The following is a 26,649-nucleotide window of genomic DNA, read 5'->3' as shown; positions in this document are numbered from 1 at the left end:
CTGCACCCCCATACCCCCAGCCCTCTGCCCTGAACCCCCCACACCCCAACACACACCCAGCCCTCTGCCCTGATCCCTGAACCCCCCACACACACACCCCAGCCTTCTGCCCTGCACCCCCTCCACCAGCCCTCTGCCCTGACCCCTGAAACACCCATCCCCAGGTCTGGGGTCCCGGCCGCAGGCCCTACTCAGCCCGCTGCCGGCCTAGGTGAACAGAACCCCAGGCTGGCAGCGAGCTGAGCAGGCTGGTGGCGTAAGATCAGCATTTTAATTTAATTTTAAATGACGCTTCTTAAACATTTTGAAAACCTTGTTTACTTTACGTACAATAGTTTAGTTATATAATATAGACTTATAGAAAGAGACCTTCTAAAAACGTTAAAATGTATTACTGGCACACGAAACCTTACATTAGAGTGAATAAATGAAGACTCGGCACACCACTTCTGAAAGGTTGCCGACCCCTGCTCTAGTGAATCTTTGTAATGATCCTGCAAAGCCCCCAGGTCCAGGAGTTCTATCCCACTCTCAGTAAAGTGGGATCAAATATCTGCTCGGTATAAGGGGAAAAGAAGGTGGAAGGTGTAGCCATATTCTGGTAACTTTGTTCTATATGGCGGGTTTTTATTGGTGCTGGTGCTATCTTGCCACCCCCAAACCATTACTGACTCCAACATCTCTGTGAAGACTCCAAACTGTTTTGATGAGTTTTGGACATCTTTGATATTCTCTCAGGCACCATCGCTGCAGACAAAACTATGTAATAGTTTCCATTGCAACGCTTTGTCTTCAGCTGCTGCTAACTTTCTCAAACTTTCTCTTCTGGGCTGAAATTTCCACCGTGATATTTTATTAGCTTTGAGCAAATCTGGTTCAGCCATTTGGGAAACAAACCCATAATGTATAGAAAATTCTTGAAAGAGATGGTTTTGAACAGCCCTACAGTCAAAATAGCTGGGTTAGAGAATTGAACTATGGCATGGAAATAGCCCTCAGCTGACAAGAAGCGCCTTTAAGTCTCTCTGTGAAAATGGGGTTTGATTTGAACAAGTTATGCATGTTTGAAAATAGCATGCTCTGCAATGGAGCAATAGCATGCTCTGCAATGGAGTTGTCGTATTTCTCACTGCTGTCATTATTATGGTGGTGGCAAGAGACCCCGTCATGCCAGGAGCTGTACGCTCACAGAGAAACACACAGCCCCTGCTGTAGAGAGCTTACAGTCTAAATAGACAAGACCGATGGGGGGGGGGGGGTAGGAATCGGAGACGCAGAAAGGTGAGGGCCTTGCCCAATGTCACAGAGCAGGGAATAGAGCCCAAGTCTCCTGGTTCCCAGTGCCCTCTCCACTAGGCGACACTGCCTGGCTCACTACGTGTGCACTTTGTAAAGTAGGCTAAGGGAAATGGTTCATGGCAGCAGTTGCTTAGATCACTGCAGATCTAGTACGGCACATCAATGTAACGTGTGCACGAGCGCTTCACAGGCAGGTAGGAAGATAGGTCCTGCCCAGGAGAGCTGAAAAATCCTAAACGGAGAAAACTCAGACAAAGAGAGAGAGGTTGGGGACAGGGCTTGACGTTAAAGCCCAAGTGATTGAGCACTTTGAGCTGGTAGAGTCCAGAGAGCAAACACGATCATACTGAACCACTGCAGACTGTCTGGGCTGGGCCGTGGGCGGCCGGTGGGCACTGGTTAGTTACCGAGTTGCCATCAGGAGACGTGTAGTGTAGTCGGGGTTGAGCTGGGTCGGGATACCAGGAAGTCCGAGTCAGGCACCAGGTGACAGAAAAGAGCCAAGTAGCAGAGTTGGGAAGGAACTGGGGACAGGAACCAGAGTCTAAGGTTCACAGTAAGGCGAGGTCTAGCGCGGAAGCAAGGAGGCAGTCTGTGTCCTTGCTCAGACAGCTCCCTGTAATGGCTTGCTGGCTTATATACCGGCGTGGGCCAATCAGTGAGCTGCAGGGCTGCCACTCAGGCTCCGCTGAGTGCTCCTTCCTGCAGTGTCTAGCTTCACCGGGTCCCCCAACAGAAACCTGGCCTGAGCTCCCGGTGGGGATGAAGCTTTGGGAGCCCAGAACCTCCATGGTCCCAGGTTCTCGTTCCAAAGGTGCTGACAGACTCTACAGTGAGGGGTGCTCCAGTCTGGTGACTCATGTTGGCAGAGCTTGGAAGAGAGCCACCACCTTTCTTCCCCCCCGTTTCACCCCTGAGTACCACGGCCTTTTAAAATGTCATTTGTAACGATTATACGGTGATACGAGCAAGACAGGATTACGATGCCAACTAAGCAGGGACAGGTGGCTGGGGGCGGGGGGGCAGGCACGAAGAAAGGGAATCTGGAGGGGAGATCGGGATGGCGGGAAGAGGGAGACTGCTCTGTGTGCAGGGAGCGGTATGAAGTGAGTGATTGTGCTGAGAGAGTCCAGCAACAACTGTTGTTAAAGGCAAGGTTGTGGTAGCAGGGCAGGATCTGAAGCAGCAACAAATGGTCTTTTTTGGACAGGCGTTTTTCTCGTTAGCAGCTGCATGAAATGACACAAAGCTGAAATGTTTGCCAGTAGCTGCCCCTGCAGATGGGGAGCCCCTTGCAAAGGTTTCCTGTTCATAGCCAGGCTGAGAACATGTGTTCCGAATCCCAACTCTCCTGGGTCTTTCAAGCTTTTATGGGGTGAGCATGTGAGATTTTCCATTCAGTTACAGGAATGAGCATGGACAGAGGCAGCTCTTTAATATTTCCAATCTGCTCTGCCTTTGATCTGCACGAACTGGCAGATTTACAGAGCTTCCCCAATTGCTCTTTGGGGTTTTTAGCTTTCCTTGCAAAATGATGATTGACACCACAGGCAGCCGGAAAGGTCACTTGTCCATTCCCCGTGTGGTACAATTACCCTGACAGGGGGCAGAGTTATCCTAACGTTCACATCTACCTCCTCCTCTGCAGCCACCTCTGAATGCACAGATGCTGGCCCAGCGCCAGCGAGAGCTGTACAGCCAGCAGCATCGGCAGCGGCAGCTAATGCAGCAGCGAGCCATGTTAATGAGACAGCAGAGCTTCGGGAACAACCTTCCTCCCTCGGCTGGACTCCCAGTGCAGATGGGGGCAGCTCGCCTCCCCCAGGCACCCCCACAGCAGTTCCCCTACCCCCCCAACTACGGTACGAATCCAGGAAACCCTCCCACCTCCACCAGCCCCTTTTCGCAGCTGGCGTCGAACCCTGAGGCAGCACTGGCCAGTCGCAGCAGCATGGTGAACAGAGGGATGATGGGGAACGTTGGAGGGCAGTTTGGTGCCGGGATGACCCCTCCCATGCAGCAGAACATCTTCCAGTACTCGGGGTCAGGTACGTCTTTGGCTGTGCCCTTAAAGTGGAGTCTGCGTTCAGTACCTGCTGCATCAGGTGATGCTTTAAGTATGTGGAGGTATGAGCGGGGGCAACAAATGATGCAAGTAAATAAAGATACTGCACAGCCAATGTACTGACTTCCATGTGTACCCCTTAGTCCCAAGTGGAGGAAATCCAGATCAGGTCATAATTACACAGTGCTTCTCATTCGCTGATCTCCAAGAGCTTTACAAAGGTGGGTAGGAATCATTATCCCCCATTTATATATGGGGAAACTGAGGCACAGAGCCAGGCTGTGACTTGCCCAAGGTTTGCAGCCCAGTTCTTCTGACTGCCAGTCCAGCTGTGTGTCCACTAGACCATGCTGCCTTTGCATTTCATTGGTGCCATTTACTTGAGGATCTCAGTGCATGTATTGCAAGTTCTGGGAAGGTACCCCATTCTTCAGGCTCCATGTTCCAAATGTACCCCCTCAGACCAAGTAGAGATCTCTAGAAGTTGATACCATGTAGGTAAATAATTGTATTTCCCTTTTAAAAAGAGAGAGAGAGAGAAATTCAGAGTGGCCATTTTAATTAAATTTCTTTAAATTTACATTCAGAAGCTAAATGTCTGAAAAAGGCCAAATCCTTGTGCGTGCTCTGATGAGGTATCGGAAATCAGCTGCAGATGGAGGTTATTTCCTGTGTACAGATTATGTGGGTGGCTCAGATTAAATCAGTGAGTTTGTCCAGAATTGGCTGCAGATGGACATCTTCGTACTGCACCTGCTCCACATGTTTTTACACTTAAGCAGCACTTTTCCATAATGTAAAAAGAATCCAGTTTGAATCTGGCAAGGTAGATCTGGTTTCTATAATTAATCAATAGAGACAATTACCCCACAGCTATCGCAGCTTTGGAAACCAACTAAAATTGTCCTGCAAAGTCAACAATGACATTGTCTTGTTCTCCAGTACAGTTACTTCAGCTCCTTCTCCAGGCAGCTGTGTTCTGGAATAATACCCCTCTGTTTATGGGAAGCAACTTCTGGGTTCCCCCCACCATTTGGCTACAAAATGCTGTATTCGGGTAATACAAATAACAACCAAAAAAAGGGGGAGGGAGGAGGCCTAAGATCAAAAGTCCAGGCTGATGCTTCAGATTTAACTCCAGCACCTGCAAAAAAGGGGAAATCCTCACAAGACACTACTGGAAGAGTAAGGTAATGCTCTGTGTGAGTAAAGGTGGCAGACTCGGGTCCCGAGGGATTAAGACCAAGCTTATTAAGTAACAGCGTGGTCGTCTGCACAGTTTGCAGTGAAGCCGTCTGTGTGTTGTTCCCAGGCATGGGTCAGCAAAGCGAGCCTGCATTCGCTCCATCACTCAGCCCCAGCAGCCCTCTGATGTCGCCGCAGATTCCTCCTTCGCAGAGCCCCATGCTCCAGTCAGCTCCACCGACCCCTGGGTACCAGTCCCCAGACATGAAGACTTGGCAGCAAGGAACAATGGGGAATAATAAGTAAGTCTAACCTAAGGTCAGAGTAATGCACACGCAGATGGTGGGATATCATCCCGCCTTCCCCACTCCAGGAGGAATAACTGGTCTGGAAGCAGGGGACCAAGGGTAACAAAACATGGCTTTATGGATATTGACATCACAGTGGTCAAGGGGATTGAACCTGGCATCTTCAGCACCAAAACCACAGGCTTCTTCCATAGCAGAGCTCCTTTAGCTGTGAGTTCGTAGTAGGTTGCGATGGTCCCTGAGCCCAGACACTAGAGGGAGACATGGTCACACATGCATTAAGTCAGTGTCACACACCAGCCCATCCCCTAACCACTCACCCTGCTGGTTAGCATGTTGGGTTCCCTGTAGAACATCCATCCAGCCGTGCACTTTAACTGTATAATTACCTTGTAAAAAACCAAATCATTGGCTTGCTTATAAAAGCAGTGAGCTCTCTCCAGTTTCTGAGTGAGTAATCCATGCTGGTGCTTGGGCATGGGGAGATACCACCAAGATACCATGGTGATAGATGCTTTATAGATACTTAACACAGGTTGTCACCTCCCACAGTGATGGGGCCTGCATGAGTAGGTGGAGACCAGGCTCTGTGCTAATCTCAGTCAGCATTTACACACCGTGAGCTTCTCCTTAGACTCTTATATGTTTGTATTTTGCCCTTGGATCGTCAGATTGCCAGAAGCCCACAGCAAATTGGTTTTCTAAATGAGCGCACACGTCCAGTAGCCCACAGAGCAATCCTTTTGCTTTAATTTAAAAAATGACATAATTAAGTCTTCATGAAAGCAAAGGACTTGTGGAAGCATTAATTCTGCCAATAAACCTCAGTTCTGCCCTGCTACTTTGGTGCTGGGCATCTTTGAGCAGAGATTTGCCAATCCACGACAAAAGTTGACTAGTGTAAGAAATCACCAGCTCCTATTCCTATTGTCTTAGCAAGTCTGTGACCACAGATCTCCAGAGTTAAAAAGCTACTAGTGTATGAATTGACTTTGCAACTTGGCCATATCCCTTTGGAACGGGCTGTCCTTTCACTGGACTAACACTCCAGCATACAGGTTTCAGAGTAGCAGCCGTGTTAGTCTGTATCCGCAAAAAGAACAGGAGTACTTGTGGCACCTTAGAGACTAACAAATTTATTAGAGCATAAGCTTTCGTGGGCTACAACCCACTTCTTCGGATGCATACAGCATACAGTAGTTGTGCTAATTCTGATGCAAGGGAGCCCAGAGAACAAGGCTGCTTTGTTCAGTGCAGTATTGTTGTGACTTGCCCTTTGATGGAAAGTTGTTTCAGTCTCTAGAACAGGAAAAGGGATGGGTCAGACTGTCAGGAGGGGAATTCGAATGAAGTACTGCACTGTGCCTCGTACTGTATAGCCTAGGCCTTTACTTTGTTTCTGAGCAGACCCACAGTCCAGCTAGGACTCCTTTAATAATGTCCTTTCTTGTCACCATTGTTTTTCATGCTCTATCCTCAGCCAGACTGATCAGACTGGACAAATGCTTGGTACAGTATAAACTGGGGCAGATATTTCCAAGACCTCACACAGTACCGTGCATGCTGTGGAAGAGCGCTCTAGTCTGCAAAGCATTTGCCCATGTTTCTGTGGGAGTCATTTTTGAACTTTGTCCCACTAGGTTTCTCTGCGGTGCCTTTGTTGTCAGCTGTGTTTCTAATTTCTAGCGTCCCTGTGCTTATAAACTGTGTGTTAGAATTCCTAGAAGTTCTGAGGAAGAAAGCAAGGTCTGTTCCTCATTGAATGGCTTTTTATATTCACTGGTTTTTATTACAGCTTGGAGTTGGACATTTTTTAATCCAGTAGAGGTTTGCCATTATGCACTAATGGTGCTTGGTTAGCAAGGCATTGGGCACTTTATGTGATCGGAATGTTTTAGACTGGCTAGGCGGCCAGCCACTGGGTAACAGAATCAGGTGTTTGAACAGGACTTTTGTTTTCTGTGGCTGTCTCTCTGCTAGCCATTCAGCCATTGGTAGGAGCAGTTTACGTAGCTGTGCTAGTGCAAACCCCCAGTGTAGACAGGGAAAGCCAGGATACACACCAGTTCTGCTTCCCCCTGCTTAAAACAGAGTTAAACTCCAATCATGGCTTTGCTTGCTCACCTGCACTTAGGTTGTACTGGCTACTGGCCACCAGTTGCTGAACTGTGCAAATCCCCAGGTAGACACAGTCTGTGAATCAGTGTATTTGTGCCCGGTGTAGTGTATATTTCTCACAGCCTCTTTCCCCCAACTACACTACAGAAATAACCATTTCTAAACACAGTTTGGAAGTGTGGGTGTGGCCCATCTGCATTGTGGTGGTGTTGCCCATGTGGACAGAAATCCCTCCATGAACCATGGGTGGATAACTAGGCTAAAAGATGGTTATAACAAGTTTATCTCTGATCACACAGGCAAGAGGAGGTTGTGCTATAAGGGAACATGACTAGGTTTCACTACAGTGTTTAAACGTGGGGGTTTCCCTTCTCTGTCCTATTTTCCTGTTGCACTTCAGATACTGCAGTGAAAAGCCCCCTAGAAATGCCTGTAAATTACGAAATGTCCTGTCTTGGTTCTGAGTCTAGAATAACACACACTCTGATCAGGAAGGCAATAAAAGCCTGCGAGGACCAACAGGAAATCTGTCTTGTATGGTCTGACCTGTTTACAGTATGCAGTAGGGTCAGCTAATGCCTGTACTGCAGCGCGATGATGCTCTGTGTTACATAAAAGAGCTAAGTACCCATGGTGGGGGGTGGGGTGCATCAGTGTGGTGATGGGGGAGGAAGGTATCATCCATCTCCCACCATTGCCTTCAGGAAACACAATTCCTCAGGCTCCTATCAATCTTGCCCCTCCCACTAAAGACTTCGATAGTGACAGCACCTCATACAAACTGGACACATTGCACTTCTCATAACACATGAACTAGGGGTCACCAAATTAAATTAATAGGCAGCAGGTTTAAAACAAACAAAAGGAAGTCTCTCTTCACACAATGCACCGTCAATCTGTGGAACTTCTTGCCAGAGGATGTTGTGAAGGCCAAGACTATAACAGGGTTTAAAAAAAGAACCAGATAAGTTCATGGAGGATAGGTCCGTCAATGGCTATTAGCCAGGATGGGCAGGGATGGTGTCCCTAGCCTCGGTTTGCCAGAAGCTGGGAATGGGCAATGGGATGGATCACTTGATGATTCTCTGTTCTGTTCATTTCCTCTGGGACACCTGGCATTGGCCACTGTTGGAAGACAGGATACTGGGCTAGATGGACCTTTAGTCTAACCCAGTGTGGCCGTTCTTATGTTCACTGCTCAGAGCTGATGAACTGGGATAGCAGAAACCAGTTAGGGCTTTTTCCATGTATCTTGCTGTATGTTCCTTGAAGGCCAGGCAGGACTCAACCCTGAATGTAAGTGCCGGGAGTAGCCCTCCCCATCACACAGATGGAAAGGAGGGTGTGTCCTACTGGATTCTCACCTGCTCTGGGGTTTTTGGTTTTTGCAGGATCCTCCAGCAGGTAGATTTCAGCATCAGAATGAACCATCCTTTGAGTTTTTTAAACTGCTGTGTTTCATGTTGGCTGTGGCTCAGATGCTAGCTTTTGTGGTTAATGGGTTACAGTGTTGTAAACTGAAGGGTAGATTCCCCAGCTGATGAAACAAAAAATAAATTAATGGATTCATAGATTCCAAGGCCAGAATCATTGTGATCATCTGGTCTTACCTGCTGTATCCCACAGGACAGAGAACTTCCCCACAATAATTCCTAGAGCACAGCTTTTAGAAAAACATCCCATCTGGATTTAAAAATTGTCACTACAACCCTTGGTAGATTGATTCAATGGTTAATTACACTCACTGTTAAAAAAATTATGCCTTATTTGCCATCTGAATTTGTCTAGTTTCAACTTCCAGCCATTGGATTAGGTTACATCTTTCTCTGTTAAACTGAAGAAACCATTATTAAATATTTGTTCCCCATATAGATATTTATAGATTGTGATCAAGTCACCCCTTAACTTTGCTTATTAAACTAAGGGCTGGTCCACACTGGGGCGGGGGATCGATATAGGAAACGCAACTTCAGCTACGAGAATAGCGTAGCTGAAGTCGACGTTTCCTATATCGAACTAAAAGTACCTACTTCAGGTCCACGCGGCGCAGGCAGGCTCCCCCGTCGACAGCGCTTCCTCCTCTCAGCGAGCAGGAGTTCCGCAGTCGACGGGGGAGCGCTTCTGGGATCGATCTATCGCGTCCAGATGAGACGCGATAAATCGATCCCAGAAGATCGATCTCTACCCGCCGAATTAGGTGGGTAGTGTGGACCAGCCCTAAGTAGATTGAGCTCCTTGAGTCTCTCTCTATAAGGCAGGTTTTCAAATCCTTTAATCATTCTCATGGCTCTTCTCTGACCCCGCTCCAATTTATCAACATCCTTCTTGAATTGTGGGCACCAGGACGGGACACAGTATTCCAGTAGCAGTTGCACCAGGGCCAAGTACAGAGGTAAAATAACCTCTCTCCTACTCAATGCCCTGTTTATGCATTCCACAAACTCCAACAAATCACTTCATGTCCTTTATTTCAGGGCTCGCTTTATTCTGAAACAGAGCAGGCAACTCAAAACCCTCTCAGCAGCCCTTCAGCCCTCATGTCCCTTCTCCAGAGCTTAGGCTATCCCTTAGACAGTTCCCTGGCCATATGGTCTCTGGGTTCTCAGTCTGTCCTGTGGAACTGCATTTCCCAGAATGTGCTGCTCTTAAAGGGCCCAAGGACTGTAATGGGATGGGCCTGTGCACCCCAAGGCCCAGGATTCTATTACAAATGTATTATTAATATTGCTGCTGTTTATTATTTTAAACAGCACAAGATGTTAGAAGACGTGGTCCCTGCTCCAGAGAGCAACAATCTAAATCTCAGACCTGACCCAACAAGACAAGCAGTAGAGAGGGAGTGGGACCCAGGGGTACAATTCACAGGGAATACTCAGCAGGATTAGAGAGGGGATGTGACCTCGGGATACAACTGGGGAGATCTCTGCTGGAACACTGTCCCCACTTCTGGTGTGCCTACGTTAAAAAGGAGGTTGAAAAATTGAAGAGAGCTCAGAGAAGAGCCATACAAATGATGCGAGGGCTGGAAAACTTGCCTCGCAGTGAGAGACTAAAGGAGCTCAATCTGTTTAGCTGGTTGAAGAGGCAGCGTAATCCCAGTCTGTAAGAACAGAACCGCCACAAGAAGTGCCTGCTGCGAAAGGGCTCTTTAACCTGTCAGAAAAAGATTTGGAGGGACAATGGTTGGTTGACAGCTCTACTTGTTGGCTGATTTTTGTGGGTGTTGGGTGAGAAGTGTGTTTTGGTGAGAGGTTAGAGCGATTTGGCAGACGGAACCCAGACGTACCCCGGGAGTCCATGGAACTAGAAGGTCACGGATGATTTTTGTGTTCTCCACCATGAATTCCAAACAAGCCTGTCTTCTCGTGTCATTTGCTCAGTAATTTGGCCGAGACAGAAGAATCTCTTCACTGATTTGGTTTCAGGCTGATACAGTGCAGAACGGCTCCAGGGCAGTTGCTCCAATTAGGGGATAATCTCAATCTCTTTGTTATATATGAAGCAATAAACGGCTGCCCAGATTGATTAAGGTGCTCAGCCGCACTTGGGCATTTAATCAATCTCGGAGGCTGTTTGTTGGCGTGCTGCAAAGCAATACAGATTATGGCTGTTAGACAGCAAACCAGAGCAGGGCATTTTATTATTGTATTCTCTCTCCTCCTGCAAGAGCTGAGCTGCCTCTGGGATCTTCCACAGACAATACAGCTGAGGACTGGTGTCGGGGGCGGGTAGAAAGACACGATCTGATCTAACACGCACTGAAGTCAATGGAGAGTCTCCCGCTGACTTGGATGGGCTTTGGATCAGGTCCATACTGCTCTGGATGAAGGTCCAGCCCAGGCACTTACCATTTCCTTCCTCCCTTTCTGTAGGGGTCATTGCTGACGGATTTTCCTGGAGCTATATGTGTAAATGCTATAGAGAAGTGTTTCTCAAATGGTCAGTCCTGACCCACCAGTGGGTCGCGGGGCCCTAGGCAACTATAGACTTCTCCCGCCCCGGTGTGGAGGGGCTGCCGGGCGGGGCTGGAGTGAGCCTGCCCCACACTCACCCGCCAGCAGCAGCTCCTGTCCTGGCTCCCCACTCCGAACATCACGACGTGGCACACGTGGTCACAGTGCCACTTAGGTTTGGCCTGGCCACTCCTCTGGGACAAATTCAAGTGAGTGGTGGTGTGACCTGGTGCATGGGGTTGCAGTGCCACTCCAGTCTGGCTATGATGGAGGGGCAGGCGGGCCAAACCTGAGTGCTGCTGTGACCCCGTTGCTACGCCCAGCCCCGCGGGACAGGAGCCGCTGCTGTGGGGTGAGTGCAGGGCAGGCTCGCTCTCTAGTCCATTCTGGGCGATGCCAGGTGAAGGATACATGTATATAATGGTGGGTCACACACACAAAAAAAAGACAAAATGTGGCTGGCAGGGCACCTTAGTAACAAGTCCGGGAACCGCTGCTTTCCAGTGTTAGCAGAAGCATTAAGGAGGCAGTTGAATGAGGAGAGGGGGTTCTTGGATTCACTAGAGCCCTTAAGCGTGTGCTTCCATTTCATCAAAGCCAGTGACATTTAAGCACTTGCTTGAGAGCTTGGCTGAATCTGGGCCTCATTGGGCTGGAGCACAGGGAGCGAGACAGAGAGTCAGGCTCAATGGGGATGAGGGGTGATGTGATTGGACACCTTTTGACAGCGTCACCATCCTTGGTGAAAGGAGGATGTTAGATTTTTCTGGATGGTGATTGGCTGAAGTGTTTTTCTTGTATCCTATATGATACTTACACAGGTTACTAATGTCCATAGATTACCAGACACAGGTCTGGTCGGGCCCCCCCTGCTAGTGGCCCACCAGAGTGTTGTGAGGGGATCCAAACAATGACTCCCTCACCTGTTTTAAGCTTTTCTGGGTCTCAGCAGGCTACAGGCCTGTTTCTTCTCGTGGCCTCTCTGGCATACTTCCTGGGCATCAACTCTCTGTTATCCCCCTCCCAGCCCACCTGTCTTGGGCCCACAAGTCCAGCACTGACCCCCCAGATATCCCAGTAGCTTAAGCACACTCTCTCCCAAAATCTCACCAAAGGTGTTAGCCTTCTGGTTTCTCTCTTCAAGGGGCCATGTGGTATGTGTAGCACAGAACACACACAGACACTGCCCAGAGTTTTACAGCATTGTTGCTCTTTACTTAATAACCCAAGAAATACACAGATCTGTACAAAATAATATATCCTACATGTATTTTCCTGCCTCAGTTTCCTCACTACTCCAGTGCATTCTTTGGGCTGGGGCCAGGGGCGATCCAGCATCCTTCTGTTCCAGTGCATGGTTTATGGGCTGAAACGTGGAGTCTGTCCATCCGCTTCCCAAACATCCTAAGTGTCTCTCTGTGGGTCTTCCCGTGGCCCACCCAGTTTCTGTGGTGTCTTTGTTTCGCATTTGGGGATTTTCTGCTGTTCCAAATGCCAACTCTGACAGAGGGAAGGTGGAGGGAATTGCTTTCCCCTCGGATGCAGTTACTCTTTTTTTTCTGCCCAGGTAAGACCTATTCAGGTGCTGATAGCCCTTAACCTATTGCCTAGTCTCCCTGTTCTGGCAGAGACCTGCATCCAGCCTCGTAAGCCACAGTGAGTGGACCCACAGACCTAGGCTTTCCACGATGCGGCAATTTAGTGATAACTCCACCCATATCAACCAGAATTCATAAGTCGCACAGACAGAGCCTTCAAATCATCACACCGTTATACTTTTCATTTGGACTTTTGTAAATGTACAGCTGTATTTTTAGGGTTCCATTTGCAGGAGAGTACTTGCAACTCCCAGTGACTTCATCACACACCTCTGAGAGCAGAATTTGGCCTTTTACTTGTGGGATTTAAAGGGAAGAAAGCAATGAGGTTCTTTAGAAACTAAGTGAGATTTTATAGACACTGCTCTTAAGACAATGAGATCCTTTGTAGAGAACTTTTAAAGCAGCTGATGGAGTTTAATGTTAACCCTGCTATCAAATTCTGTAGGTTGGTTTAAACATTCTTGGGGAAAGGGTCACTCTATGTTAAATTCTGTAGGACATTTCCAGAAGGGTGGTATTTTCTTCAGTAGATAGAAGCAGGAAGTCATGAAATTCCTCCCCAGGGGAAAATAAGCCACAGAGATCTGTCTGCTGCAAACATTGCATCAGCTATTTTTAAAAAAGCCTTTATCACTCCAGATCCATTACCCCCCCACACCCCCTCCCCTTCCTTCTCTGTTACAGACATCTCTGTGGTTCCATTTCTGCAAGGATGCCTCTTGCTGGAGTCACTCTCCATGTTACAACTGGAAACCGAGCTCTGGCCTCTCTGAACTCCTGACTCTGTGTAATCCCTCTTTATTTTTTTGTCTGGTTTAACAGTGTATTCAGCCAAGCTGGGCAGAACCAGCCCACACCTGCGCAGCAGGGAATGTACAACAACATGAGCATCACCGTGTCCATGGCTGGAGGAAACACGAACGTCCAGAACATGAATCCAATGACTGGACAAATGCAGATGAGCTCACTGCAAATGCCCGGGATGAACTCCATGTGCTCTGAGCAGGTCAGTGCTGCAGCGTTCTCGTTCACCAGGCACTCCAGGAGCACGAACAGTGATGACGTCACTCCACTGACCATCAGCCAGTTTCACTGGGGGAGGGGGGGTTTCTCTTAACAGGTCTCTGCCCTTGTTAGGTGAATTTGTTTCTGGAGCTTTCTCCATTGGTGAGGCGCATGTGTCCCACACTAACTTTGTGGTGCTCTCCCTGGGAATTGCCCGACTCCCTGAGCCAAGGAGCTAATGGATTTATTGCATTTAAGCTTTGTGTTCCAGGGTTTTTGCATACCAGATGCTTGTTGCTATCACTCCCCGGCACTCTGCATCATGCACACCCCTACCTCTGCCGCCTGTTGTCTAGCATGCTGGGGGCCTGGAAATCCTGGCTCATGAGTCATTTGGTGCTTTTGTGCAGACTTAAAAAAATTTCCCTGGTGATCTCCCTTTTCTCTGGGATGTTTACCTTTAGGTTATCTCCTTCTTGTGCTTGAGAGGCAGGGATCTATTTCCCGTAGTACAGTTAGGTGTGTGACACTGGAGCAAAGGGCTGGAGGGAAGCAGGCAGAGGCCTCTCTCGCTTCACTGGCACCCACAGTTGTAAGCTTAGCTGTGTTTTGAAGCCTGGTGCAACCGACACCGGATTAGTCAAATTATGAGATAGTTACATCAGCTCACCAGGAGCTGACGGGCGTGCATTCAACTCTGCAAAGAGAGCGGTGGCTGCACTGAGAGTTCCTAGCTGCTAATGCCTCTTGTAGCCCCCGAGTGTGCGCTGAGGATTCCTTACTGCTAATTAAGGAGAACTTGACATTTCATGGGAAGATGAGGCAGATTTGTTCATATTTAGACACACCCAGGAAGTCCCCAGGTGGTGGGTCTAGATTGGTAAAACTCCCATGATGTCAGTGGGGGCGGGGCTGAACACTTTCAAAATTCCCAGCCAAAATGTCTGAGTGTAAAGTGATGGCTCCTTCAGATGCAGTATGTCTGCTTGGGTAAGGTACGAGGCCAGTGGGCTGGCTTTGGATCTTGTCTTCTAGAAGTCACCAAATCCTTGTTAAGTATCTTTTTCTAAAGCAGGATCCCTCCTGTTAATAACCAGTAAGTAACTGGTGTAATAACCAGCTCAGTACCATGGAAACTCGCCGTTCTTTCTAGAGCCTTTGGATCAAATTCAGTCCCAGGGCCAGCTGACACCACTCGCACTGAAGTCAGTAGCATGACCCCTGGTTACACCAGGGCTGACTCCGACCCCTGTCCTCTACAGCCAGCTTCTGCACCAACCTTCAGTCACAGAGGATGATGGTATAAAAGTGAACACAGACAGGTACATGCGCACATGCATCCCTTGGAGCCAGGCAGATATGGATCTCCTGTTGTTACACTCCGAAATGGTCAGAGAGGTCTCCTGGCCGCAGTTAGCTATAGCACTCATGCCCCTAGGAACTCGTTTCAGGAGACCATCCCTTCAGTGTCTGTGCAGAGTAGTGCGGGTGCCGGAGAACAAGCTGATTCACTACCCACCTGTGCACACTGAGGGCTGGGAGGTGCAGTTTGCACTGAGCCCTGCTAGAAAGCAGTGTGGAGCTGCACCAGCACGGAGGGAGCACTGGGAGAGATTCTGCCTCCAGGGGTACAGTCTCTTCCAGGATGTTTGGTGTCTGCAGCTGCTCACTTTGCATCATCTGTAAGGATGGTGCAGATTGCTTCCTCTAGTGGTGGGAGGCGTTCTAGAATCATAGAAACATAGGGTTGAAAGGGACCTCAAGAAGTCATCTAGTCCAGCCCCCTGAGCTGTGGCAGGACCAAGCAACCCTAGACCATCCCTGACAAGTGTTTGTCCCACCTGTTCTTAAACACCTCCAATGATGGGGGTTCCACAACCTCCCTTGGAAGCCCATTCCAGAGCTTTTCCTAATATCTAACCTAAATTTCCCTTGCTGCAGATTAAGCCCATTACTTCTTGTCCTATCATCAGTGGCCATGGAGAACAATTGATTCCCTGCCTTTTTTTAGAACAGCTGTTTATGTCTTTGAAGACAGTTATGTCCCCTCCTCAGGCTTCTTTTCTCAAGACTAAACAGGCCCAGTTTTTGTAACCTTTCCTCATAGGCCAGGTTTTCCAAACCTTTGATCATTTGTGTTGCTCTCCTCTGGATTCACTCCAGTTTATCCACATCTTTCTTAAAGAATGGTGCCCAGAAGTGGATGCTGTACTCCAGAGGAGGCCTCACCAGTGCCAAGTAGTGGCTCCATCTCCTCCCCAGCTCTTTCCAAGTAACTTGCGCGACCAAGGACCAAGGAGTGAGCAGTCCCCACCCACACTGCTGTTGTGGTGGGGGCGTGCAAGTGGCAAGGGAAGTTGCTTGCACATGCCCTCATGCCTGCACCAAGGGCCAAGTACAGTCTTGTCCAGTGCTTCTTTGTGGCGAGTAGTAGGCCTCTTTAGTAACCATTCGGTCTGAGGGAGATTCTCTCTCTGTTTCCAGGGCCAGACCTGAGATCTCGCAGGTCCAGAAGGGGCTTTAGCTGTTTGGGTTTGTGACTCAAGAATGTGGTAAAGCACCTTTGGGATCCGTTGCGTGACGAGAGGGATCTGTGCTGTATTGCTCTTGGCAGAATCGCCTTTAATTAGTTTCATCTGGGAGCATTTGTCTGTCTGCACTTAAAGCTTCTCTGAGCCATGCCTCCAACAGCTGACCTCTCCCAGCCTGTTCTGAAGGGATTCAGTCACGGGGGCTTTCTGAACGGCTCGTTATGGCTGCATTAAACAGTTTGGAAACCAGCCCTAATTGTACATTTGCTGTAGAGTGAGCTGGGAACCGAGGGAGCCTGGTTTGAAGACGCACTGACTCAGGCCCTGCTTCGTAGGCCAGATGTAGGTCATCGTGACCTGGCTAGCACAGGATTAGTCCCTGGTGTCATCTGACACATCAGTCTGGAAGCGATATGGAGGCTGAGCCGTTTGTTCTGCCCCTCCTGTCAGTTCAGTGGAGTTTCACGCTCCCCGGAGATAAGATGCTGTAGGGAACCACCAGCAGCCCAAGTGGTGGGTACAAGGGAGCTCTCCTCAGAAGGAACTCACTTGGATAATCTTAGTCCAGAGTGCGGTCAGTGAAGCAAACCAGCTTTGCAGCCCCTCCATGGCTTCATTCTGCTTCAGCAAATGGAGTGAGCCATCTCGTACAGCGGGGGCGCTGAGAGGCTGAGCTTGATGGAAGGAACTCAGGGAGCCCCAGCCATCCGCTTGGTTGTATTGCTTTAATTAAAACACTCACTGGCAACTTGCAGCAGGGAGTGAGCTGCTCCCGATGCTGCCTGCGGAGTCAGGAGTGCTGCTCACGCTCTGTCAGCACCACAACCAGGTCTGCCGCCCTGCCCTGGCATCCACGCCTCTCACCACGATAGCCACAGCATGGTTAAAGCTGGGAGAGGAGAATGAACTGTGCTCCCTGCACCCCTAGAAGGTTAAAATGGCAGAAGCTGTAGCTTGGGGAGGAGGTGGTGGGAAAAGATCAGGGAAGTAGTGATGGGGAAAAGGAGCCCAGCATTTCTAAATCTCTCCTTGGCTCAGAAATTCTGTTGTTCGCCTTTTGTGAGGCAAAGCAAAAGAACGCTGTAATAAAGAAGCTTAGTCCAACAATGTCCCACTCAGCTACTTCCCCGAGGCCATTCCAGCCTGTCACGTAGAGCGGGCCAGCATGTAGGCTGCACATACACAACCCAATGCTAGAGCTCTCCTGGGATCCCTCACTTTCTGCAGAGTTGACACAGGAGGATGGGGCACTGGGGAGAGAAAGCAGGTGAACCATCACTGAGCCTTGACCTTGCTTTGACAGGTAAATGACCCAGCGCTGAGACCCACCGGCCTTTACTGCAACCAACTTTCCTCCACTGACCTTTTGAAAACAGAAGCAGATGGGGCGCAGGTCAGTAAGAAACTCCTAAGCACAGACCCACCTGAGGTACAAAGAGGAGACGTTTGACATGTCTGGGTTGGTCACCTCAGTAACTGTAAACTTCTTGCACCTATTTTATCAGCGGGTTTGCCATCAGGGAAGGTTTCTGTAGTGGCAGAGAATAAATTGCAGGGCTCAGCCCAGTAGGGCCTTCTATTTTCTGTGTAGCGTAGAGCTAGAATCTGCACTTGATGACAACCACCTGCCTCAGAAATCTTGCTTTATTCTCCTACTCTGATTTAAGCCTGTATGGATCAAACCTCGTTGCTCTGGCAGGAAGGGGAAGTGTCCCCAGCAGTGTGGGGAGCACAGTCAGTGCAGTGAGCTGAGCTGGAAAAGTAATTGGACATTGGAGAGACAGGAGTCGCTAAAATCCTTATCGGCTCTGAGGCTGGCCCCAGGTACAGTGACAAACGAGAGAGGTTTCTGCTTTGGAAGGGCAAGACTTGCTCGTAGGACTATGGGAACATTTGCAGTCAGAGTCCTTGTCTCTGGGACACAATGTGTTGATCACGAGCCCCTTCATAATGGATCAGTGTGCACTTAGTGCTACGTTGGGAGGAGTCTGAGCTCGATTTGGTCTGTTCAGAGAAAGGGGCTCAGCACTTTCTGCAAATCAGGCCCTTTTAAGGTGTCTTAAGTTGGAAACCCAAAATAACAAGCAACTTTTGAGTATCTTGGGCCAAGTATTGCCATTCTGCCTTGCAGTACTGCCAGTTTCAGCGCAGCGCATGCATCTGGCCAGCAGTCTGGAAAGAACCAGCATTCTACCAGTTTGTTTAGAGATGACGTGTTCTGCTTCAATATGAAGTTCTCTTTGTTTCCCCCGTTTGCTGGTGAACTCTAATTGCACCTCGTGCTGCTCTTGTGTGCAGTCAGTCTGGCAAAATTCTGCTTGCCCGGGGCAAGGAATTTTGGGCTTTTGATGGGCTTATAAAAGAGCATCAAACAGTATACATTTTTCAGTAGCATTATCCTTAAAAAGCGTGGGTGAGTAGATTTTTGCCCCTGGGCTGGTTACCGTTTTCAAAATGGGTAATAACTTTTATTTTGTTTTAAATATGTATTTATGTGCCTCCTTGTGTTTTATGAATAACCCATTAAGTATTACAAATCAATTGTACCTGTCACCACTGATGCTGTTTGGTTTTTATTTTTTCATTTTGCTCAGTTTGGACAATGAAAATCAACTAATCAATTTCACACTTTTAATTTCCTAGTCAGTTTCACTTTGTGGCTCTTATGCATTAGCAGGATCCTGCAGTGTTTGATTTGCAAAGACTGTAGGGAAATGTTAACACCCAAACAAAACAAATCCTATTTTTATTGGAATAAATAAAGAAGGCAAATGTGTCCTGCCCCTAGGTTCTGACACACTTCAATCTTGGACCTAACTCTACCTTAGTATTGTCCCTTTGATATTCCCTTGCAGCGAGTGGGATGCCATGATGTACCCTATTCAGCAGCATAGCATAAGCATTTTACCTTGTGCCTCTGGTCTATTTGGCTGCAACTGAAGGGGTTTCAGCAGTATTAAAACAGGAGGAGATTGGTTTCCAGCCTTTGATACTGTGCTCCCCTCAGAGCAGGTGTCACGGACAAGATGGCTCTCAGCACAGAGTGATGGCTGGCCGGCCGGCAGCTGGAGACATGGGAATGCCAATTTTTTTTTTTTTTTTAATTAAAAACGTGTGAATCTTTCAGAGCTCTGATCCAAATGAGTGCAGTAGTTTTCTTTTTATAGGAAAAGAAGACAGAAGAGTTCTTCTCTGTGGTGACTACAGACTAGAGGAATTCTCTAGTGAGTTTCCACTTCACGTAGTACCCAGTCCATAAGCCAAGGGGCCTGTTCCTTTTTTCCTCTAAAAATCTCTCTTGTCTTTTGTGTCCCAGCAGGTACAACAGGTTCAGGTGTTTGCTGACGTGCAGTGTACAGTGAATCTGGTAGGTGGAGACCCTTACCTGAACCAGCCTGGTCCAATGAGCTCGCAGAAAAGCACGACAGGTCCTCAGACCCCTCAGGCCCAGCAGAAGAGCCTCCTTCAGCAGCTACTGACTGAATAACCGCTTTTAAAGGAATGTGAAATTTAAATAATAAGACATACAGAGATATATAAATATATATATATATTATATATTTTTCTGAGATTTTTGATATCTCAAACTGCAGCCATTCTTCAGCTCGTAGTGTTTGGAGCAAAAAGGTTTTTTTGTTTTGGGTTTTTTTGTTTTTGTTTTGTTTTTGTCTTTCGGGGGGGGGGGGTGTTGTTTGTTTGTTTTTGTAAAAGGCATTGGATGTTGGCAAAGTGACAAGGCAGGACAGTCGGTTTCTTGAGCCAAAATTACAGATGATTCTTATTTTTGTAATCAGTTGCTGGCATCTTACTCCAGACGAAGGTTTCTCGGGGAAGTGGGGAAGGGGATGGAGGAAGAAGCGAGTTGAAAGAGACTGCTTCGGAAGGAGGAAGATCATCTCAGTTTCAGCTGGATCTGTCACTGATTCGTGTCTCAGCCCAGTGGGAAGGTGGGGAAAGACACTGGACTTCTATCAGAAAGGCTGTTTTTATTCATGCTTAAAAAACCCAAACACCTTTTCTCCCCTCTGCCCCAGTCCGCTTGTGCGTACAATCAGCTTTTTCTAGCAATCGTGAGTTTGTCAGTTTTAAAGAAAAACAGAGAGTATTTTGACCCACCATTTTTTCCATGTTTTATGCTGGTGTTTAAAGCCTCCTAGCGAGAGAGGCCACAATGTGTATATTACATCGGGGGGAAAATAATAATAAAAAGACAAAAAAAAGAACAGTTCGGGGGGAAAAGCTGCAATAATTTTTAGGGGGAAGGATGAGGAGGAGGGGGGAGGGTTCTGTCAATTATTGTAGATAAAAATTTTCTGATTAAATATTAAATAAAATTAAGCAGTTGTTTTTTTTCTGCTTTGATTGTGCTTAACAGCTGAGGTAGCTTAAACTATTTAAAATAATAATAAAAATAATAAAAATTCAACTCTCTGATGGGAGATAGCTTATTTTTTTTCCCCCTCAAACCTGTCACTGTACATAGCTCTGATCTCTTGTATACATTTGTTTTCTTCCTTTAGTTGCGATCGCTCTTAAGATCATCGGTTTTTATTTGATTTATGATTTTTTTCCCCTTTTTTCTAAAATTATGCTGGTGTGTGGAAAATGTGTAGCTTTGTTGACTGCATTTGCAAGAGATAAAAACAAAGAAACGGAGATGACCGCTAATGTTGTATTGCTTTCTGATGACTGTGCTATGCAGTGTGTGGATTTCCCCTCTCTTGGGGTTGGAGGTGGATAGGGGCAAGTCTAGTTTTCAGAGGTGCTGAGCATTCATTGCTCCCACTAGTCAATAGGAGCTGCCGGAGCACTCAGCACTTCTGGAAATCGGCTCCCTAAGCTTCGAAGGGCTAGTTCATTCTGCCCCACAGACCAGCCTGGCCCAACTCCAGTGGGAGGCCTGGCACTACCAAAAGCCCACAGGGGATGTAGTAGTTGCCACCACTAGAGAGAAGAAGGGTTCCTGCTCCCGCCCTGCCACTCAGGCAGAGCTACCAGCAGTCGCAGAGCAATATTTGGTGCCTTCTGCTCCCCTCTTGTCGCTAGAATTTGCTCCATCACTCCCAGCCACATCCCCAGAGGCAGATCCACCTCAGGAAAGAGCCATGGAAAACATGGCTGCTGAGATGGAGGCCCGGCAGGAGGGATGGGTAAACTATGTGCAGGCAGTTCTCCGTTGCTGAGTCCTTCAGGCCCATATTACGGGGAGAAGGCATTCAGAAGCCTTCTGGGCTTCCTCTCTGAGTGCCGAGGGGGACAGGTCTGGAGCCAGAGCTCTGAACTGGATGCACAGCACAGCCCCAGAGCCTCCAGGTGGCAGGACAGATACTTGCTACTCACTCTCTGCCAGAAAGGCAGCATGCTGGCATGTAGCTTTGTCTCCTTCTGTCACAGAACGTGTATAATTCCTATAGGAGGTGTGGCCCCCTGCAGGCTCTTTGCTTCAGTTAACTTTTCCCCCTAGAACAGTGGTTCCCAAACTTTAACAGCCCGCGAACCCCTTTCACTAAATTGTGAAATCTCGTGAACCCCCTCCTAAAAATGAATATTTTCAGGGATTTAAGTTTAAATTTCCTCAGTGTGATGGATGCCCCAATTGCTGGGCCCCGGAATCTATGAACCTCTGAAAAATATTTTTAATTGAAACTTTTTTTAACGAACATAGAAAAACCAGAAACCAAAGATGTTTCTGTAAAATGTTTTTTTGGCTTTTGTTTAAAAAAAAAATGGTTTCGAATAAAAATAAATTCATTTTTGGTTTTCAAAAATCAGAAAAATATTTCATGAAAACAGTTTTTGAAAATGGACCATTTTTCCATTTCAGTTTTTTGTAAATTTTTCTTGGGGAATTTTGAAAAATGTGAAAAAAATTCAAAACTTTCTGTGAAAAATGCTTGGTATTTTTCACCCACCTCTAGTTTCGGGTGAGGTTGTGGCTGGTGGTAACAAGGAGGGCTGTGGTTCTGGCTTTAGATGAGATTTGGCAAATTCCTGGGGCTCGGGCTGGGGTTCGGGCTGCCGGCTCGCCCGCTGACGGGGCTCGGGCTGCCGGCCCCTACTGCCCGGCCCCGCTCTCCCTGGGGCTCGGGCTGCTGGCTCCCCCGCTGACAGGGGAGGGCTTGGGCTGCCGACGGGGCTCAGGCTGCCGGCTCCCCCGCTGACAGGGGAGGGCTCGGGCTGCTGGCTCCCCCGCTGACAGGGGAGGGCTCGGGCTGCCGACGGGGCTCAGGCTGCCGGCTCCCCCGCTGACAGGGGAGGGCTCGGGCTGCCGACGGGGCTCGGGCTGCCGGCTCCCTGGCTGACAGGGGAGGGCTCGGGCTGCCTGCTCAAACTGCCCGGCCCCGCTCTCCCTGGGGCTCGGGCTGTCTGCCCTGCAACTGGGTCCCAGCAGAGTCCTCTGGCCGCCATTAATGAAATTTTTTTTGCGAACCCCCTGAAATGTCCTGTGAACCCCCAGGGGTTCGCGAACCCCACTTTGGGAACCACTGCCCTAGAAGGTAGCTAGAGTCACAGTAAAATGAGTGATGTGAACCGAAGACAGGTCTGCAAAGCTCTGAGCTTGAGCCCAAAGGGGTCTAAGCCACTTAGCGTGTCCCTGTTCTCCCAGAGGGGGAAAGAACAGAACTTTCAATACAGACCAGGAAAGCCCCAGCCATTCGTGTCACTCCCCGAGGAAATACACTCAATTCCATGACCACAGCCAGAAAGTTGTTTAAGGAGATTTCTTCACCACGTTTGACTTGAGATCCAAACCTCCACACCCCCTCCCCCGGCAGGATTTTTACCGATCACAGATGGGGAACTGAATGTCCGGTTCTGTGCACCAATGGTCATCCTCACATCGGCACCTTGCAGCGCCACCAAGCGGAGTGTGATGAACAAAGGCGGCCTCAGACAAGAAGGGATCTGTGAGAGCCCACGTGGGAGACTGGCTAATAAAATCTGGAGCAGAAAGGGCAGCTTCATCCAGGACGCTAGAAGTCTTCCAAACTACAGGGGCGTTGGCCATCTGGACTCAGCTGGATACGAGACCACACTCTTGGAGGAGGAGTGGCTTTGTGCCAGGGGAGGTGTATCGAAATCATGGATCTGATGAGAGAGCCAGTCCAACACTCTCAGTATTCACCGTGCCCAGGTGGTGTGAGCCTTATTGGGATGCTCATTCCCTACCTCCCCAGGGGCTGCAGCATACGTATTCGTGCTACAACAGTACATGGCACATTACAAGACAGAGGCACCCTGCTGAAATAAGTACGAGGCTCAGACTGTGCAGGGGGAAGAGCTGACAGAAGTGAATTCCCTTTGGATCTAGTCCCCTTCATTCGATCATTGGGGCAAGCTTTCGCATGGGGGGCACCTAAGAGAGACACCACAGTACACAGCCAATGCCATTCAGATGCCTGGTGCAACATGCACACTGTCCTCTCTGTGGGCAGAGCCAAGAAGTTCTTTAATGGGGACCTTGTCTCAGTATATCCATGACTGCTGCCCTGTCAGCTCCTTAAACCAAGGACTTCCCATCCCTCTGTATTCACGCCCTACCCTCCATTTCCTGTACTGCTCCTGGGTGTACAGGAACCCTAGAGAGGCACAGCTGCAGGATAAGCACTGTTCTTCTAGTACCAGGCAGTCCATCCAGAATGCTCGCCAGTCCTCACGCAGGCTCTGCCCTGTCCAGAACTGCAGAAGGTATTCAGGCAACTCTGCAAAAAGCCACATGTCTGAGTCCCATCAAAAGCGCAGGGTCATGTTCTGTGTGAAGACCAAGGAATCCCAGCTAAGAGCCTGGTAGGGTTCTTTGTTAGCCCAACCCACAACATTAGACCAAGGGTCAATTTCTGAACTCCCCTGTGGAACCTAAAGTTGGTATTGGGCCTAGGCTACACTAGAGGGGGGGGTTCGAAGTATCTTAGTTCGACTTACCTGGCCGTCCTCACAGCGGCGAGTCGACTGCCGCGGCTCCCCCGTCGACTCCGCTTACTACTCCTGCCAAGGTGGAGTACGGGCGTCGATTCGGGGATCGATTTATCGCGTCTAGACGAGACGTGATAAATCGATCCCCGATACATTGAACACTACCCGCCAATCCGGCGGGTAGTATAGACGTACCCTTAGATAGAGACACTAGCCTCATCCACATTGCATCTGGAATACCTGCGATCTCTAGCCCTTCTTTGCCTAGCCATCAAAACCACTTTCACAGCCTCCCTAGTCTCAGCGATGAAGGCAGAGGACTAGCCTTTTTAGCTCTCCACAGGCCTTTTTCCTGCTTAGCCTCCAAGCTTCATCTAGCACTAGAAATCTTGCCAAGTTTTCAGCTCGAGGAACTGAAGAAGTCCATACAATTTCCATGCGTAAATGGAGCGGAATGGATTTTAGTTTGAACTGAAGTTACAGAGCCCAAACGGGTATAATGCCCAGTGCAGATTAGGGCTCCCTTCCGGAGGGGGGAACCAGTCTGATGGCTGAGCAGCTAAGGATTTCCACATGCAGCTTCACCTAACACTGAGGAAGGATGCCCTTGTAGTTAAAGGCACAGGCCTGGGTTCCTGGCTCTGTTGCAGGTTTCCTATGCAGCCTTGGAGGATTACAATATCTGACTAACTTCCTGGGAGAAAATAGCAGGAACGACTCTTTAATCTAGCGGAGAAAGGCAAAACAAGAACTAATGGCTGGAAGCTGAAGCCAGACCAATCCAAATTAAACATAAGACGCAGATTTGTACCAGTGAAGGGGATTAGCCATTGGAACAAACTACCAAGGAACGTGGTGGATTCTCTTCAAATCAAGATTGGCTGCCTGTCCGGAAGATTTGCTTTAGCCAAGCAGAAGTTAAGCTCATTACAGGGGTAACTGGGTGAAATGTAATGGCCTGTGGTATCCAGGAGGTCAGACTAGATGATCTGATGGTCCCTTCTGGCCTTAGAATCTATGAATCTGAAATCACTCAAGCTCAAATTGTCAAAAGCAGCCTCTAATGCTGAGTGCCTGGATTGTGGCGCTGCTAGGGCGGGATTCCAGTGGTGCTGAGCACCTACAACGCTTATTGACCTGAGTTGGTGTTTGAGTGCTGAGCGCCTCTGAACATCCAACCCTGGGTGTCTAAAATGGGGTACCTAAAAAACACCAAAGAGGCTAGGACTTTTCAGCTTGGAAAAGAGGTGACTAAGGGGGGATATGATAGAGGTCTATAAAATCATGAGTGGTGTGGAGAAAGTGAATAAAGAAAAAGTTATTTACTTGTTTCCATAATATAAGAACTAGGGGCCACCAAATGAAATTAATAGGCAGCAGGTTTAAAACAAATAAAAGGAAGTTCTTCTTCACACAGCGCAGAGTCAACCTGTGGAACTCCTTGCCTGAGGAGGTTGTGAAGACTAGGACTATAACAGAGTTTAAAAGAGAACTAGATAAATTCATGGAGGTTAAGTCCATTAATGGCTATTAGCCAGGATGGGTAAGGAATGGTGTCCCTAGCCTCTGTTTGCCAGAGGGTGGAGATGGATGGCAGCAGAGAGATCACTTGATCATTACCTGTTAGGTTCACTCCCTCTGGGGCACCTGGCTTTGGCCACTGTCGGTAGACAGGATACTGGGCTGGATGGACCTTTGGTCTAACCCAGTATGGCCGTTCTTATGTTCAGATACACCCAAAATTAGAGGCCACTTTTTGAAAATGTGGACCTTAATCTCTCTGCCTCAGTTTCCCCATCTATTAAGATAAATGTATTCTGTGCATTGCAGTATCACCCACCATGTGCTAGGTGCTGTCAATACACAACTCCCTGCCCCCAATAAGATCACAATCTAAGAAGCCAAGCAACATCCGTAAGGGTAGGAGAGATGGATAAAAAAACACAACCAGAATAAATACCGTCATTCCCAAATGTGTACCTCGACTGGCTGACTTGTGGGCAATGTGGCAGAAATGGGTCTCGAGGGATCCGCAGGAGTGTTGATGTGCTACCTGTTTCTCCAGGATGTTGCGAAGCTACACTTGACAGGCCGTGGATGGAAATCGCTATAGAAGGAATGGTGATGATTATCGTCAGTCTACAATGGGTATTAACACAATGCTAGTCCTCTTCTCTCTGCTCTTGCTATACGCTGCTGCCCTTGTACCTAGAACCCATCTGTCTGGACCAGTGGCAACTCAGATCCCAGCAAGAACATGTTGCCTGGTAAAATCCTGGTGTTTCTGGAACTTGGATTCCCAATCTAGAACCCTGGCCGTGGGTTGAGTAGTCAACAAGCCGGAGAGGTTAGAGAAGGATTTTTTCCTTCTGCTTCGTAAGGCCAAGGAAGATCTCAACGGGAGAAGAGAGGGGGGTGGACACAGATGATGAAGAGGAGGGTACCCAAAAAGTTCAGTGATTGTTGGTGGCTTTGCCTGATTAACAGGTGTCCGGTGGGAGCTGACATGGTGGCTGGATTAGGGGCTTCCCATTCAATCTCCAGATAAAAGCTACTCTTGCTTTTTAGATGCTGTGGTCAGTTGCCGCTGCTCTGTGGAAGGGTCTGTGACTGGAACCTGTGTGTGTGAAGTCAATGCGTGCTTTCCCCAGCATGGCCAAAACCTAGTGA

At 48.5% G+C, this 26,649-nt stretch overlaps 1 protein-coding gene and 1 long non-coding RNA gene across 10 annotated transcripts in view; one reads left to right on the top strand and one right to left on the bottom strand.

The window, feature by feature from the left end:
• NCOA1 (nuclear receptor coactivator 1) overlaps positions 1-20,721 on the top strand; it is a 289,105-nt gene extending 268,384 nt beyond the window's left edge. For 4 of the 9 annotated variants that reach the window (XM_024198194.3, XM_024198196.3, XM_024198200.3 and 1 more), the window contains 5 exons: positions 2,948-3,347; positions 4,677-4,851; positions 13,352-13,535; positions 17,369-17,458; positions 19,382-20,721. In XM_024198194.3, coding sequence (XP_024053962.2) covers positions 2,948-3,347; positions 4,677-4,851; positions 13,352-13,535; positions 17,369-17,458; positions 19,382-19,552 — 1,020 coding nt within the window. In that variant the 3' untranslated portion in view covers positions 19,553-20,721. Of the gene's footprint in view, positions 1-2,947; positions 3,348-4,676; positions 4,852-13,351; positions 13,536-17,368; positions 17,459-19,232; positions 19,290-19,381 lie in introns of all 9 variants that reach the window. The other 5 variants (XM_024198198.3, XM_024198203.3, XM_024198197.3 and 2 more) reach the window with 3 other exon arrangements.
• Positions 20,722-23,499: 2,778 nt separating this feature from the next.
• Positions 23,500-26,642, bottom strand: LOC113407590. Its single transcript, XR_003370024.1, has 2 exons — positions 25,960-26,642; positions 23,500-23,817 (listed from the first exon to the last, which is right to left on the bottom strand). It is a non-coding gene; the product is annotated as an uncharacterized LOC113407590 (long non-coding RNA).
• Between the last annotated feature and the right edge of the window lie 7 nt (positions 26,643-26,649).

Source organism: Terrapene carolina, unplaced genomic scaffold (assembly GCF_002925995.2).
Source record: "Terrapene carolina triunguis isolate 2854851 unplaced genomic scaffold, T_m_triunguis-2.0 Scaffold228, whole genome shotgun sequence".
Classification (NCBI taxonomy): domain Eukaryota; kingdom Metazoa; phylum Chordata; order Testudines; family Emydidae; genus Terrapene; species Terrapene triunguis.
The sequence above is the reverse complement of the archived record's forward strand: the minus strand, read 5'-3'. Positions and strand labels throughout refer to the sequence as shown.